The sequence below is a fragment of the Misgurnus anguillicaudatus genome, chromosome 4, assembly GCF_027580225.2.
Source record: "Misgurnus anguillicaudatus chromosome 4, ASM2758022v2, whole genome shotgun sequence".
NCBI classification, from domain to species: Eukaryota; Metazoa; Chordata; class Actinopteri; order Cypriniformes; family Cobitidae; genus Misgurnus; species Misgurnus anguillicaudatus.
In genome coordinates, this window is record NC_073340.2 from 18,191,534 (window position 1) to 18,207,458 (window position 15,925).

The 15,925-nt window shown below is 37.9% G+C and overlaps 2 protein-coding genes across 3 annotated transcripts; one reads left to right on the top strand and one right to left on the bottom strand.

The window, feature by feature from the left end:
- Positions 1 to 516: 516 nt before the first annotated feature.
- Positions 517 to 6,036, bottom strand: xrcc6 (X-ray repair complementing defective repair in Chinese hamster cells 6). 2 transcript variants are annotated; one of them, XM_055176292.2, is made up of 12 exons: positions 5,793 to 6,033; positions 5,528 to 5,640; positions 5,278 to 5,419; positions 4,851 to 5,102; positions 4,589 to 4,775; positions 4,171 to 4,357; positions 2,655 to 2,827; positions 2,416 to 2,573; positions 2,116 to 2,245; positions 1,909 to 2,009; positions 1,716 to 1,832; positions 517 to 935 (listed from the first exon to the last, which is right to left on the bottom strand). In XM_055176292.2, the coding sequence occupies exons 1-12, from the start codon at positions 5,860 to 5,862 to the stop codon at positions 739 to 741; spliced, it is 1,827 nt and encodes a 608-aa protein (XP_055032267.1). In that variant the 5' UTR covers positions 5,863 to 6,033; the 3' UTR covers positions 517 to 738. The 2 variants fall into 2 exon arrangements, with proteins under 2 accessions (XP_055032267.1, XP_073722971.1); XM_073866870.1 differs by having other exon boundaries at positions 2,416 to 2,827; positions 5,793 to 6,036.
- A 512-nt stretch (positions 6,037 to 6,548) lies between these two features.
- On the top strand, positions 6,549 to 12,307 carry desi1b (desumoylating isopeptidase 1b). Its single transcript, XM_073866873.1, has 6 exons — positions 6,549 to 7,104; positions 7,268 to 7,289; positions 7,377 to 7,446; positions 9,776 to 9,882; positions 10,126 to 10,245; positions 10,349 to 12,307. Exons 1-6 carry the CDS (start codon positions 7,017 to 7,019, stop codon positions 10,440 to 10,442), a joined length of 501 nt encoding a protein of 166 aa, XP_073722974.1. The 5' UTR covers positions 6,549 to 7,016; the 3' UTR covers positions 10,443 to 12,307.
- Positions 12,308 to 15,925: the final 3,618 nt, after the last annotated feature.

Consider the following 15,925-nt stretch of genomic DNA (forward strand, 5'->3'; position numbering starts at 1 on the left):
CCTTTTAAACTTTCAGCTCTCATTTGTATTTTACTTGCTTCCTGATATCTTGGACCTGGTCGTTCATAAAACAGCAAGAAGCAGAGTCGACTCCATGTACTCTCACAAAAAAGCAAATCTACTAAAGAGCATTAGACAACATGTGATCCTGTCTGTGAAATCCAGGCGAAAGTCTCAATCTAATTTTGAGATATGCATCAACTAAGTTTGATTTAAATTGATTTCAATCTCTGACATGAGCTTAAAGATATCAAGGTTATATTTGCACAGAATGTTCTTTGCATTATATAAAATGATTTTATTTTTGTGGGATTTTACAGACTGAACACAAAGGTTACATAATTTTCAATTTTATTCAAAAGAAAAACTTTAATATTAATAATAGTCTTTAATAATGTAATTGCCTAGGTGTCATGAATTTATTAATGCTAGTAGTCAGTACTGGCTGATGCTAACCTAGACAAAAATAAAGAGAAAGAAAAGCAAAGAAGGTGAAACAAGACTGCAGTCAAAATTAACTGCAAAATTCAAGCATTTATTGAACGCATTATGACATTATCACAATGCTGAACCAAATCACGTCCGACATGTCAAGACAGACTCATTAGGGAGCCGTTTAAAACATGCAGACATACAAAAACATTTTGTATTGTTATCATGAACTAGTATGCATGACATCAAGGTGTGATGATAACCCCCTCTCATATACAGGGGCAAGGCCTTAACAACATTAGGCCATTAAGAGAGCTTCATAGTCAGAGCATCGATCAGCTCCTGTTTCTTGGTTCCTGTTGTTCGCACTCCAAACAGCTTGCAGGCATCTTTTAAAACAGGCACTGTCAGTTTGCCCAGGGTGCCTTTTGCCACATGGTTTTTGAGCTCTTCCTCAGATATCTCAATTTTAGGCTTCTTTTCAGCTGCACCACCAGAATCAGCTGTGCAAAAAATAAATAGTATTGTTAAGAAGAGACAGCAATTTCAATTGTGATTCTGTTTAATGTTTTAAGTTTCTGATATCAGTAACACATAAAGGAAAACACCACCGTTTTTCAATATTTTACCATGTTCTTACCTCAACCTAGACGAACCAACACATACCTATCTTCTTCCAATGCGTACACTTAATCTTTGTACAGCGTGTCGTGAACGTGTTAGCATTTAGCCTAGCCCCATTCATTCCTTAGGATCCAAACAGGGATGAATTTAGAAGCCACCAAACACTTCCATGTTTCACTCGGCGCACAGTAACATCATCACTATTGACTACTCCTCCTCTCGCTCAAACTTCCGTCAATATTACTGCGCCCGACGTCGAAGTGATGAAAACAAAGTGCTCTTCTGCCATACAATATAGTTCTAATTTTTTATCCGCTTAAAAAACAGCCACGTTTTATTTTGTTCCACCATACTTACTCATGTAACGGTCTTTAAATAGGAAAAACATGGAAACATGGTGGCTTCCAAATTCATTGCTGCTTGGATCCCAAGGAACGAATGGGGCCAGGCCAAATGCCAACACATTCACGACGCGCTGCACAAAGATCAAATGCACGCATTTAAAACGTCAGGCATGTATTAATTTGTCCAGGTTAAGGTAAGAACATAGCAAAACACCGAAAAACGGTGGTGTTTTCCCTTAACAAAAGCCATAACCCGAGCAAAATTGTATGTCTTTGCACTTATGTGACATGTTTTGAGTTAATACATGATCTCACCAGGTTTGCGCTTAGCTGCAGGCTTTCCTTCTGGGTTATAGTCAGGAGGATAGACTAAATCTTTGAACTCTTGAGCCAGCGAGCCAAGACGCTTATCCATCATTTCCACTTTTGGCACTGAAGAAGTTAAAGCAATGTGAGACAAAGAAAATTTTGAAAGAAATGCTTTAAAATAAATCAGAACTACAAATACTTGTTAAATCCTCAATAGACTCAGGTGCAAGCATATCTAGAGCCAACGCCTCTAGATTCCTGTAGTGCTGTTGCAGAACTGGGTTTTCAAATGCATCACTCCTGAAAATACAGAAGATCTTACATTTAAAACTCCATGACTAAAAATGCGATTTAAAAAATGGTCTGTAGTAACGATGCGCTACGACTGAAAAGTAAGACCACACACCTGTATTTGAAGCGGAGCTTATGCACGATCTCTTTCATCTTGTCTACCTGCTCTTCAGAGGCTGTGGGACACTCCTGGACATCCAGAGTGCGTATGTCATCAGCAAAGGGTAGGAAAATCACGTGGAAGCCTAAAAGAAAGACACTTTACGAGTCTGCCACGACTTTAACATCACGATAGGGGTATATTAAAACATACCATCAACATTGTATGCATAGGAGACTAGACAGATAATCAATAAATTATGATGTGTATGTCACATGATGTCTTGATTTTGTAAGACACTTTGCAAGCAGGTACCTGGAGGTGTTGACTGGGTTTGACTTTGATCAATTTCTTCTCTTTGTGGAACCAGCGCCACAAAACGAGGTGGAGTGTTACGACGAGGGATGTATCTGCACAGTGCAAACACATTTTTCTCACTGCACTTTAAAAGCAGAGCTGTGAACATGCAGGAGCTTCCTATGGTCAACCAAAGAGAAACGTAAGAATCAGCACAACATGTTTCCAAAATAATAAATACATCAACAAATGAAGACCTGCCTGATATCTGCTCTTCCTCAGGATATATGAAGAGCGCAGGCCGTATGTGATGGTGCACTTTGAGGCGGTCCATGGGTTTAAACCCCATCAGCACCAAACCTGGATCATCAAACTTCTTAATCTCATCCACCTCATTTTTCTCCATCACAATCTGTTTCTTCCCATAAACCTACAGAAGGTTCAGGAAGCATAAAGGAAAAACATATTTAGGTACTTTTAAACAACATGAGCTAAAGCAATTTATAGTTTAGTCTTGATCTAATGCTGCGTTTACACCAGCCGCAGTAGAGGCGTCAAGTGCGAGTGATTTCAATGTTAAGTCAATGTAAAGACGCGTTGACGCACGTATGGAGGTCTCGGGGCGCGAATGAGGCGTTTAGCGCGGCACGGTAGACACGATTCCGCCTCGTTCGTGCAAATTGAGCGTCTTGCCGCGGTACGCCCGAATGGTGAATTTTGCATTTGACGCCCGAGTTAAAATATTTGAACTTTGGCGGATTTTCGCACCGCGTTAACCAATCAGGAGCATGCATGCTGCTGTGGCGGCAGCCCCGTCCAGAGTCAATCATTCAACCTGAAGGAATGCTTGATTTTGTCCGTGAGCAGTCACCCGGAGCTATACGTCACAAGTTCTTATTTCTATAGAGACCTCGCTTGGAAGAGTGTCAGTGAGGACATTGGGCAACCTGGTAAGTTGTAAATACACATTTCACTTTTGAGTCACATGACGTTTATCGACCCCACGCCGTTTATTTTCCCCCTATAGTAAGGTGACCAAATACAAACCGGTAAAGGGCTTGTTATAGTTGTGCGTAGGTCCTACGGCGTAGCTGCGACGGCGTAGGTTCCGCGTCAGATTTCATTTATACTTTTGCGTCGTCGTCCGCGTCGATGTGCAAACACACGCGCAGACCGCTGGTAGGCAGTAACCACGCGTGTTACCACAGTAGCAGCGTGAACGCCAAAGAAGAAGAGGCTTAGCAAGTTAACCCACAAACGAAGAAGAAACAGCAACTTCTTGTGTATAATTTAAGAAGAACAGCAATGATGGAAGTAAATAAACAACGACTTTTGATGCAGTTTGAGTTTAATCACTCCTCAACTTGGCTCTTCTTTGTTTTCACTCTCACAAACGGAAATACCTATGACGCAGTTTTTTTACCTGACAGGAGGGGTTCCGGTGGACCAATCACAGCGCTTGCGGTCCGCGTAGATCTGACGCGCTGTTAAAATTTTTGTGAGGTGCACGTCAGGCTACGCAGAGCTACGCACAGGCTACGAACGTAGCTATGGTGTAGAACATATGCACGACTATACATCGGGCTTAACTCTCTCGATAAATGCACAATCAACATCAGCCATCTTGCAAACAGACAACCGCATAGCACTTGCCCCTCCCAAAAGAAGCGGATTTCGCCAATGCATTCAAATTGTTCAACGGCAAACTAGGCGCGATAGAGGCGATTTAGACGCCTCAAACGTGGTTGGTGTAAACCCAACATAACGTTTTACCTGTGCCCTCTTTGTGTCGCTTGGTAAAAGTAAGCTGCCATTGTGGGTGTGGAAGAGACGGGTTTTAGTGCGGACAGGTTCGTTAGTTTCTCTGTAAAGTTTGACAGCAGACGGTTTGGTGGCAGTCCTGGCCAACACATAAACCCCAACCGCCAGATTGACACCATCTCCAAGAGACAATGTTAATCTTAAAAATAAAATAAAAACAAACAGGTACAGTTATTGTTCGATGATTCAACACAACGTGACCAGTAATGACTCAAAAATGAATTATTCTTTAAAAAGATTTGTTACGAAACATTTCAGTCACCAAGCAAATCAATCAGAGCCGAGAGCCGAGCTCCTCATATCCAACCACTGTAGTAAATCTAATAGTATATCAAAGATCTAGGTACTTGTTTATTCCCTCTGCATTTACCTGCTTTGAGCTCTTTTCTTCAACTCTTTCGCTCTGACCCTTTTCTGCAAGTCTTCAAGTTTTCCACTGGGCTCATGTTGAAGGCCGAGCTCACTCTCATCTTCAGGAGGGCTTACAATATCACAGAAGAACAGGGAAACATCAAACCCTCCAGGTTTTGCAAGGTGCATCAAATCTATGACCACACCTAAAGAGCAAACAGGCATTTACAAACTCAAATTCATGACAGACATCTATTCATTTTCCCCTCTAGTTTTTCTACCTGTCTCCTTGAGGTCACCAGCCTTTGTACGAGCCTGCTTGTCTCTTGCACCGTCTCCTCCATGAGGTTCGTCCCTGCAAGTAAAGATCATAAGGCGCTTGTGTGACAGTCGCAGCTTGATGTCGCTGTAGAGGTTGGAGCAGCACCACAAAGCCTCTCCAAGTGAAGTTTCCCCACTTCCCATGATTTCTGCAGCCAACTGAGCTCCTTTCTCACCCCGCAGCTTATCAACATCCTGAACACGTTGAGCTCCTGAGAAGATAAAATGTGTGATGAAATGGATCCACTTTGACAAATGCATAATCAGAGGTTAGTTATTGATGCATGCATCGGATATACTGCATTGTTGGGTACATAAAATATATGTATGCAAGATATGGGACACATTTTTATATTTTTTGCAAGCTATCATAGACAAGTTACCTACCAGGTGAATCCAAGTCATGGTAGACGTAGACATGCTTAAAGGAGTTTTTGGGGTTCTTGCTCTCCTTAGTCCCGTAGAAAACCAAAGCCACCAGATCTTTGTCGCTGCTTATGATCTTACTAGTGTACACACTACGCACACACTAGACACAAGAGACAAAACCTCTTTAATGCGTTAAAAATAATTAAATTATAAAAAGCACAGAAGAATAAAAATGAATGAGCATTATTTTATTTGATATTATATTCACCTGCATGGTCATATCAAAATTTGTCGACTCCCCACCTTCTTCCTTAATGAACATCTCTTTGGATGCATCCACCAAAAACACCAAGCTGTCGCGTCCACTGTTTTTGTAATCGCCTATAAGGTTGCAAGTTGAAAAGCACAATACTTACGTTTAATTTTACTAATTTTGATTCAGATAAGTTTAAAATAGCGTAAAGCGAGGCTATTGTACAGTGCTGAACAATTAATGTAGTTAGCTTTGGTCATATATCTATGGCTGTGCTAACCTTCAAATTCTTCTTCGTCCTGCTCAGCCTCATCGTCTTCATTATGATAATGTTCTCTCCAGTCTGCCATTGCTTTCCGATTTCTCTCTATACTGTATCAATAGTTACTCTCAAATAAAAGTATGATTAACATAAGTTTCAGAAAAAAACAGGTTTACAACTTTTTCCTTTCAACGTCGTACGACCGCGCATGCATCCTAGGCGCCACAGTTTGAGTGACAGCTCCATTAGCCTATCACAGAGGAGTATTGAAACGGCGTGCATGGGCAAAAACCTGAGGAAGTAAACAAACGTTCAGATATGACGTCTTCGCACCGCCAGTTTAGTAAAACGAGATTACGTTTATTTAAAGATGCTACTCTGAAGGGAGTATTGTAAATAATTGATTAAATATTAATCAGTACAATTTTGTTGTTTTATATAGAGGGTTCTGCTTGACTCTTGAACAAAGTAGTCACTTTAAGGAAAGCCATTCCACTCGGCTACGCCTCCGGGCAGCTATTTCAGTCATAGGAGACCAAGTCCGATATACTTCAATGGGGGAAGACTGACATCTTGCTTAGGTAACAATTAAAACAACACATTGTCGACCAACTATTAAACATTAGATCAGCTGTACCATCATTTCAGTTTTATAAGCTGGAATTGCGCAAAAACACATTTTACAGGTTGCTCCAGCTACTGCGCATGTCATGTGCAAGACAACCAGACAATCGGTTGTCTTTATTAGCTGATGATTGGCCCTTTATTCTGGAAGGCGGGACTTCCTCCCGTTGCACTTTTCTCCATTCACAGCAATAAAACTGCGGTATCTTGTTAAAACCCACAATCTTTGCTTTTAAACACTCATATGCTTGTTTTTACCATGTCGCCATCTAGTGTTTAAGTTGTTAGTACAAACGTTACGCATCTGTGTCTTCGCTGCCATTGGTCGGTTCGCTAATGCATAAGTAAGCGCATTTGTCATAACCGGTTTCAGAAATATCTTGAGTCACGGTGACGTACCGGTCAATAACCTTGTTGTGAGTCTTTACATAATTTAAACGAACGTGAGTTTATTCTGTCTGCGTCTGTATGATGTTGTGATGCTGTGAATGTGAGCACGCAAAAGTCAAGTTGTCAGCAGAGCGAGAAACTCAAGCTAAGCTTAACTTTGTTAGCTATTGCGTTGTTTCTCTACGGTTTCGTCTGTAAACACAAGTTTGTCTAAACTAAGCCTTAGCGATGGCCGATGGCAGCTCTTATAACGTGAAATTGTATGTTTACGACATGTCAAAAGGAATGGCCCGTCAGCTGAGTCCTATGATGCTCGGTGAGTTCTTCCTGAGTTAAAGTTTGTGTTTCTTCTATGACAAAGCTTCATGTTTTTGTGTTTATATTTCTGAAGGAGTTAAATAAGACATACGTTCATGAGAAACTATGTTATATTTTATGTCATAAAATACTGACTATAATACTTCCATCTAATTTTACAGGAAAGCAACTGGAGGGAATATGGTGAGTATTAAACCCTTTTGAAAACCTTTCTTTTTATAATCACTATACCATTCAACAGGATATGCACTTATTTTGTTTTAATTTTAGGCATACCTCTATAGTGGCTTACGGGGAAGAGTTTTTCTTTGGAGGTGTGGGCATTTCAAGTTGTCCTCCGGTAAGAGCTGTTGAATGGATTATACACAGTAGATGCATACTTTCAAAGCATTAAAGGGATAGTTATCCCAAAAAAATCTTAAAAGAATATTCAATTTTCTTAAAAGAAAAATCCAGATAATTTACTCACCACCATGTCATCCAAAATGTTGATGCCTTTCTTTGTTCAGTCGAGAAGAAATTATGTTTTTTTGTGGAAAACATTGCAGGATTTTTCTCATTTTAATGGACTTTAAAGGCGGAGTCCACGATGTTTGAAAGCCAATGTTGATATTTGAAATCACCTAAACAAACACGCCCCTACCCCAATAGAATCTGGACCTTCGGTTGATAGACCCGCCCCACACATACGCAACCCGGCAAGGATGTCGGTTAGTAGACACGCTCCTTACTGCTGATTGGCTACAAGTGTGTTTTGGCAGTCGGCCCGTCTCCTTTTCCCAAGCGTTTTTCAAACATCGTGGACTCCGCCTTTAATAGAGCCCAACATTTAATACTTAACTCAACACTTAACAGTTTTTTTCAACGGAGTTTCAAAGGTCTATAAACGATCCCAAACGAGGCATAAGGGTCTTATCTAGCAAAACGATCACAACTTTTCGTCTAGGTCCGGTCCAGCGCGACCTAACATAAATGCGTAGTGACGTAGGGAGGTCACTTGTTACATATATAAAACGCAAATTTGCGGACCATTGTAAACAATAAACTGACACAAAGACATTAATTAGTATCAGTTGACATACAACAACGTAGGAACTGTCCTCTTTCAACACATTTGTAAACACTGGGGCGGAGTTTCGCGGTCGTCCTCTGTGACCTCTTGACGTCATGACGTATTGCGTGGGGTCACGCTGGCGCATCACGACCGGATTTAGACAAGAAGTTGTGGTTTAAAAGTGGATATTTTTTATTTTTCTTGTCAAAAATGACAATCGTTTCGCTAGATAAGACCCTTATGCCTTGTTTGGGATCGTTTATAGTCATTTGAAACTCTGTTGAAAAAAACTGTTAAGTGTTGAGTTAAGTATTAAGTGTTGGGCTCTATTAAAGTCCATTAAAATGAGAAAAATCCTGCAATGTTTTCCTCAAAAAACATAATTTCTTCTCGACTGAACAAAGAAAGACATCAACATTTTGGATGACATGGTGGTGAGTAAATTATCTGGATTTTTCTTTTAAGAAAATGGAATATTCCTTTAAAATTCTGTCATAATTTACTTAGCCTTCAGTTGTTACAAACCTGTATACATTTCTTTGTTTCGCTGAAAACAAAGGAAGATATTTGAAATCAAGCAGGTAACAGGAGCACCATCGACTTCCGTAGTAGGAAAGAGAAATACTATGGAAGTCAATGGTGCTTAAAAATGGTTTGGGATACAAAAATTGCTCAAAATATCTTCCTTTGTGTTTAGCAGAACAAAGAAATTTATACAGATCTGTAACAACTTGAGGGTGAGTAAATTTTTACAGAATTTAGATTTTTGGGTGAACTGTCTCTTTAATGGTACGTTCACACGGGGCATAAGCGTTAACGCTTCCCATTCACTTGTAATGGGTGACGTCATGCGAACTGAATTGTGGCTCCGTCAGCGCCGTGTCACTGCCGTTGCTCGCGGCAAAAGTTGAACATTTCTAAACTTTTCAAGCGACAGCTAGTGCGTCAGCCAATCAGATCGCCATATGCAAATAACCTTGGCAGAGCCAGCCAATTACGTTTATGGAAGACTGGCGGTTGGCCACGCTTCAGACAAGCCTTCTGTCAAGCATTAAAGGTGCAGTGTGTATTTTTTTTAGAAGAATCTCTTTACAGAAAGCAAAATAATATACAAAACTATATGATCAGGGGTGTATAAAGACCTTTTTTTATAAATCGTTATGTTTTTATTACATTAGAATGAGCTGTTTTTATCTTCATACACCAAGGGTCCCCTTACATGGAGGTCGCCATTTTGTGCCCCATGTTTCTACAGAAGCCCTTAACGGACAAACTTTTTTTACTAAGTTGTCCCTGACGATGACATGTTTGTCCCATGGCGGCTAACGTAGCTTTTCTATGCGTTTCAAGTGAGGGGTGAGCAGTGGACTAAAGGGCTCGCTATAGTCGTGGGTAGGTCCTACGGCGTAGCTGAGGTTTTCATTTATACTTTTGCGTCGTCCTCCGCGTCGACGTGCAAACACGCGCAAACCGCTGGTAGGCAGTATCCACGCGTGTAACCACAGTAGCAGCTTGCGCAACCTCACCGCTAGATGCCACAAAAATGTACACACTGCACCTTTAACGCTTTTGTCCCATGTGAATGTACCGTAAGAGTATTTTTATCATGTTTTAGGGAGGCACACTTCTAGGTATGCCTGACTCTATTGTGGATCTTGGAAACACAGAAGTTCCCCGAGAGCTCTTTCTGGAGTATCTGTCTTCTCTTAGTGACTCTTATAGGTCAGTATATTGATTATTATTTACAATTAATTTTAAAATTCATTAGGAAAATACTTTCTCTTTTCTAGTAAGTGTGTGCATAGATGAATAGACTATTATGGGTCAATGCTCCTATAAAAAGCTGTGACTTCAGTGTTATATTTTGACTGAAAATCAAATAAAACCGTGACTCAGTTGGCATATTTCCAATCTTTAAATCTATACGACTAAACTGTCACATACTTCATCCATCTGTTTCCACAGTCCTGACAAATACCACATTTTCGAACACAACTGTAACAATTTCAGTTGTGAGGTGGCACAGTTTATAACTGGAGCGAAGATTCCCTCATACATCACTGACCTCCCATCTGAGGTGCTCTCTACGTAAGTTTGCCCTTCATAGTTAACCCTTGGCAATCAAAAATGTGATTGTTATTGGTAATACTACTAACTGCACTGAATGAAACTGTTTTTTTTTCCTTTATACACCTTTTGGCCAAGCACTCCGTCCTTTTCTAGACTCCATTACCATCACCCCACCTGGAAGCAATAGCATGAATGGATTTGGCCAGAGGTAGACATCGCTGTATTTTAAGAGTGTATTTCTAAAGCATTCATGAAACTTGTGTATCACCCCAGTAAGAAAACTTACTTACGGCTTAAAACTTTGTGCCTTTCCCCGAAAACAGTGGAATCAGAAATGATACGTGCAGGTCTGCCTGCTAAAAGGGTGATAAAAGTTTTGCTCATGTAGACAGATATATTTACTACACTGTTAGTCATTTTACTGTTACAATGTTACTACTAAAGTTAACTTTCCTCTGGACCAAATCACTGATAAACAACTAAACATTACTAATAATATCCTTGTGAGTGGTAACCAAATTTTATAAAATATCATAAACTATTAAATAGTTTTTTCTTATGCTCATCTATTGAAACAAACCACTTTTTAAAGGGGACATTTCATGAAAATTTTACTTTTTCCATGTTTAAGTGCTATAATTAAGTCCCTAGTGCTTCAACCTAGAAAATGTGATAAAGAACAACCCAATAACTTAGTTTTGGTAAACCATTCTCTGCAAGCATGTGAAAAAATAGGTCATTGAAATTTGGCTACCTTTGTGATGTCAGAAGGAGATAATACCGCCCCTTAATCTGCACCATCCAACCATGGCACTGCCATTTAGTGCAGAGATCAACTCATTTGTATTTAAAAGGACACACCCAAAACGGCCATTTTTGCTCACACATACAAAATGGCAATTTTAACATGTTATAATAAATTATCTATATGGTATTTTGAGCTTAAACTTCACATATGTACTCTGAGGACACGAAAGATTTATTTGACACCTAAAAAAGTCTTGTTAAAGGTGCAGTGTGCAAGTTTTAGCAGCATCTAGTGGTGAGGTTGCGAATTGCAACCAACGGCTTAGTCCACGGCTTACCCCTCGCTTTTGAAACACATAGAGAAGCTACGGTAGCCACCACCGGACAAACATGTCATCGTCTGAGACAACTTAGTAAAAAAATTGTCCTTTAAGGGCTTCTGTAGAAAAATGGCCGCACAAAATGGCGACTTCCATGTAAGGGACCCTCGGTGTATGTAGATAAAAAGGTCTTGTTCTAAGGTAATAAACACATAACCGTTCATTATGAAAGGTCTTTATACACCCCTGATAATATAGTTTTGTATATTATTTTGCATTTCTGTCAGAAGATCCTTCTAAAAATTACACACTGCAATGTCCCCTTTAAATTGATTGAATTTAGCATATTCCCATTATCAGACTGCAGATTTCTCTGTCCTACCTCAGCATAATCTGTTATTTTACATTCTAGGGAACAGTATGATCATAATAATCTGATAATAATCTAATCTGGGTATAATTTGTACACTTTAAATGTAAAGTTTTCCCCCATTGATCAAATGCTAATCAAAGAACAGTGAAAAAGATTTAATTGAACCTTGAATTGAAATCAAACTGAAAAATTTGCTTTAAGTTTGCAAATATATTTGATAATTAATACAGATTTGATAAATATATTGTTATTTAGCTTTCTTTATTTATGTGTTAAATAGATGGTTTTTCAATTGATCCTTCTTTACTGTTGTGTTAGACATTATAAAACTATTATTTTAGGTGTCATGGACTATAATAGGCCACATTTATTGAGTCTCAGTCTTTACCTGCATTACTTTATCAGTCTGCTTTATTTGTAATTTGCTTTTTTCTTGATTATATTTTTTGTTTTGAGTACTTATACAGACTTTCCGTCAGTCAACGCTACCATATATTTATCCCTGACTGCCTTGAATCTAACTCAGAGGGTTAAAGACAACGTTTTGCATTAAAGCACAATAATAATCCAGGAAAGTGTCATGAAGATTAAACTAATGAATGTTTTGTAAAATATAAAAGTATATATATAAAATATACTCAGTGGGACTACTGTTGTATTTCTTAAGTCTCTTGACTCAATTTTACATTTGTTACTCTTGAGTAGTGGTGGTTTATTGACACACTGTTAATAGGAATTGTTTAACCAGAAGTATGTAACTAATGGTTTGATGGGAAATGGTGGCATACTTGTAATCAAGTTCATTGGATCATTTTTATCCTAAATCATAGGAACAAATTTCATTTATAGTGCCATACAAAAATTAGACCGTTTTATTGACTTTTATTTACAAAGTTAAGTTTAATCACTATTGACAATTTACTTTTAATTACTTTTTTAATTGACAATTATTGACTATTTACCTGCATCTCTATCCGTGCTGTTGTTCTGTAAATATTATATTTCTTTATTCTTTTCTGCCAATCATCTGGATATGTTTTGAATAATATTGTCTCTCTGACTTAAAAAATAAAGATATTTTGACAGGAGAATATTTTGACAAGATTTATAAAAAATTATTGTGATATTTAAAAGATGTGTTTGTTCTTGCTTTTGTCATGTTGCATGAATTTGGTTATTCATTTTGCTCCATTGGGACAAGAGCGTTAAATTTACTTTTAATGTACCCTAAATGTGATTATGTAGCTTATCTTACACAAATTTGAAATATACACAAGCTCAATAAAAGACACATATTTAATAATTAAACAATTTATAAGCCAACACTATAATTCATATGTGAGTGTACTTAGACTTTACACACAAAGACAAGCAAACGTAAGGAATTAAACCTTAACTTCTTAATTTTTTTGCACCCTTAGATTTTAGATTTTCAAATAGTTGTCTATTGGCCGAATATTGTTCTACCCTAAAACAGCATAAATCTTAAAAAAAAAAAAAATCACCATTATGACTGGTTTTGGGGTCCAGAGTCACAAATAAAGATGTATGTATGGAGGTAGAGTATTAAACTATTTGAACTATTTTCACTGCATTAGTGTAAAAATTGTGGGTTTTATTTCCAGGGATTATACACTTACTGATAAAATGTGTACCCTTTTACCAATATCTCCTCTGTTTTGACCTGATTTGGCCAAGATTGTTGCTCCTTTTGTTGAATGCATTGTATTTAGCCAAGTTAAGCAGTGTCAGTGAATTCACTGCAAGTTGCTTTGGATCAAAGTGTCTGCCAAATGCAATCAATGTATACAAAAAACGAACTTTTACCTTTTTAAATTAATTCACTGCCAGTTTCAAAATGACTCATTTTGATGTAGGCTAGATGTTACAATAGTAACAACATTTACTGATGTACTATACGCACATGGATGTTTTAGAGAAATATTGGGAAACGTGTTTATTTTTTTAGATGCTCCCACAATGACAAATTAACATCATACAAGATGTACTGTATATTTCAGACTTGAAACGTGGGGGAAAGAGATAGGCCCTAAGCATACTGTCCAAATGTCTTTTAATATATTTATTCCACTTAAATAGTGTTAGCTAGATATTTTCAAACACACAGTTGTAAAAAACTTGCAAACATGTATGAGTTGTACTCCTGTTTATGTGTTGTTAATGTCTTATTGCAGTGTATATGGTAAAAAGAAGGGTTAATTCACATTCGGCTAAAATGAAACTATCTTTTTGTCAGAGAAGAGTAAAATAAACATGAGAGCGAGTTTTTTAAATACTTGAATGAGTGACAGGATTTCTCAATGGATCCAGGTGCTTTTAAAGCATGCAGTTTAAAATAATAAAGAGCGCAGCACAGTGGAGTGAAGGCTATTTGCATCTCTTTTCACTTGCTAAAGGTCAGGTTTGACAGAGAGCCTACTGAGGCCTTAGACTTCACTGTTTATGAGAAATTAAAATACACGCAACTCTCCAGAGAATTGATTGTCATCAAAGGTCAAAGGGTACAAACTTCTTTAATCCCACCTTCTTTCTTCCCTTCACCTTTTAACACATTTTCACCCTCAGCTCTATTTTACTAGCACAAAGATGTCCAAATACATTATAAAACACATCGACCTGCCTTTCTCTGTACCAGCACTGCCTACAAAGCTAAAGACGTTATACCATTGTTAAATAACTTATGAATGAATTTTAAGTGTGCAGTAATTATGCAAATCAGATACTGGTGTCTTTCAGTATAGGACTATTGGATTCAAAAGAGAGAGATTCAAAATAGTGGCACAAATAAAAATGAATTATAAAAGCAGTTAGGAAAAATTAACTCATCAAGGGGCAAACATTAACACATAAACTCTGATATGAGACCGTTTTTCTCCTGCCTTCACAACATCCCAAACTCACAATAATAGATGCTGAAACTTTATCAAGCTGTATTCTTTCATATACTCAAGCAAATATATTTTACCACCCTTTTTTACTGCATCCTTTTTTTTTTTAATTCCTTGCACCCACTGTCTTCATGCTTTCTTTTTAAATTATTTTGCAGCTTTCTTTTGTACAGCAACTCGAGCTGAGGAAAGATGCTTCGTAACAAATGTATTATTACTATTTTTGATTTTATTATCAATGCATAACAACTTAAAGGATGTCCATTTTCTTACAAAAAATCCAGATTATTTACTCACCACCATGTCATCCAAAATGTTGATGTCTTTCTTTGTTCAGTCGAGAAGAAATTATGTTTTTGTTTTTTTTGAGGAAAACATTCCAGGATTTTTTTCATTTTAATGGACCCCTACACGTTACAGTTTTTTAATGCAGTTTAAAATTGCAGTTTCAAAGAACTCTCAATCTTAAACGAGGCATAAGGGTCTTATCTAGTGAAACGATTGTCATTTTTGCCAAGAAAAACCCATAGTTGGGTCAAATATGGACAAACCCAAAGGTGATTATAAATTACCATATGCTTGGTGGTTTTTCCCAACTATGCATTTGGGTTGAAGTGAACCCTGTTGGGTTTGTCCATATTTGACCCAACTTTTCGAGTGTAACCATGAAACTTCATCATCATGCATTAATACAGATGTTCATCCTCTATCCCTTACTTTTCCTGTTAAATAGCCTCTTTTTATATTCATTTAATATCATTCACTCTCTGAATATATATAGAGAAGATGGTGGCGCTGTATATCTGTTAATACTTCTTCATATCTGGACTGTCAAGGCTAAATTTCACACCTCAGCAAATCCATCCAGGACCTTGCATTTAACAGCATTCATTTCACAGCAAAACTGCACTGCGGGCAGATAGGTTGTAGTGATAAATGAATAATTCAATTCAATTCAATTCAATTCAATTCAATTTTATTTATATAGCGCTTTTCACAAGTGTTAATTGTTGCAAAGCAGCTTTACATGAGAAGATGTAGAGGAGAACACAGAAATTCAATAGATAATATAAGAAGTAGAGAAAGCGGTTAAACCGTACAAGCGAGCATATTAATAATGTAACGTATACTGTAAAGTGCTAAGTTAAGCCAAAGTTGGCTGACTCTCCCTGGGATTAAAAACCCTCTAGGAAAAAAAACCCAATGGGAAAAAGTCCTAGAAGGACAAAAACCCTTGGGAGGAATTAATATATATTTATATATATATAGAAACGGTAGGGATAGGAGGCGGGTAAGCGAATTAAACTGGTTTAGCCGGTGGTCGTTGGTCGGGCATCGGCTGGTCA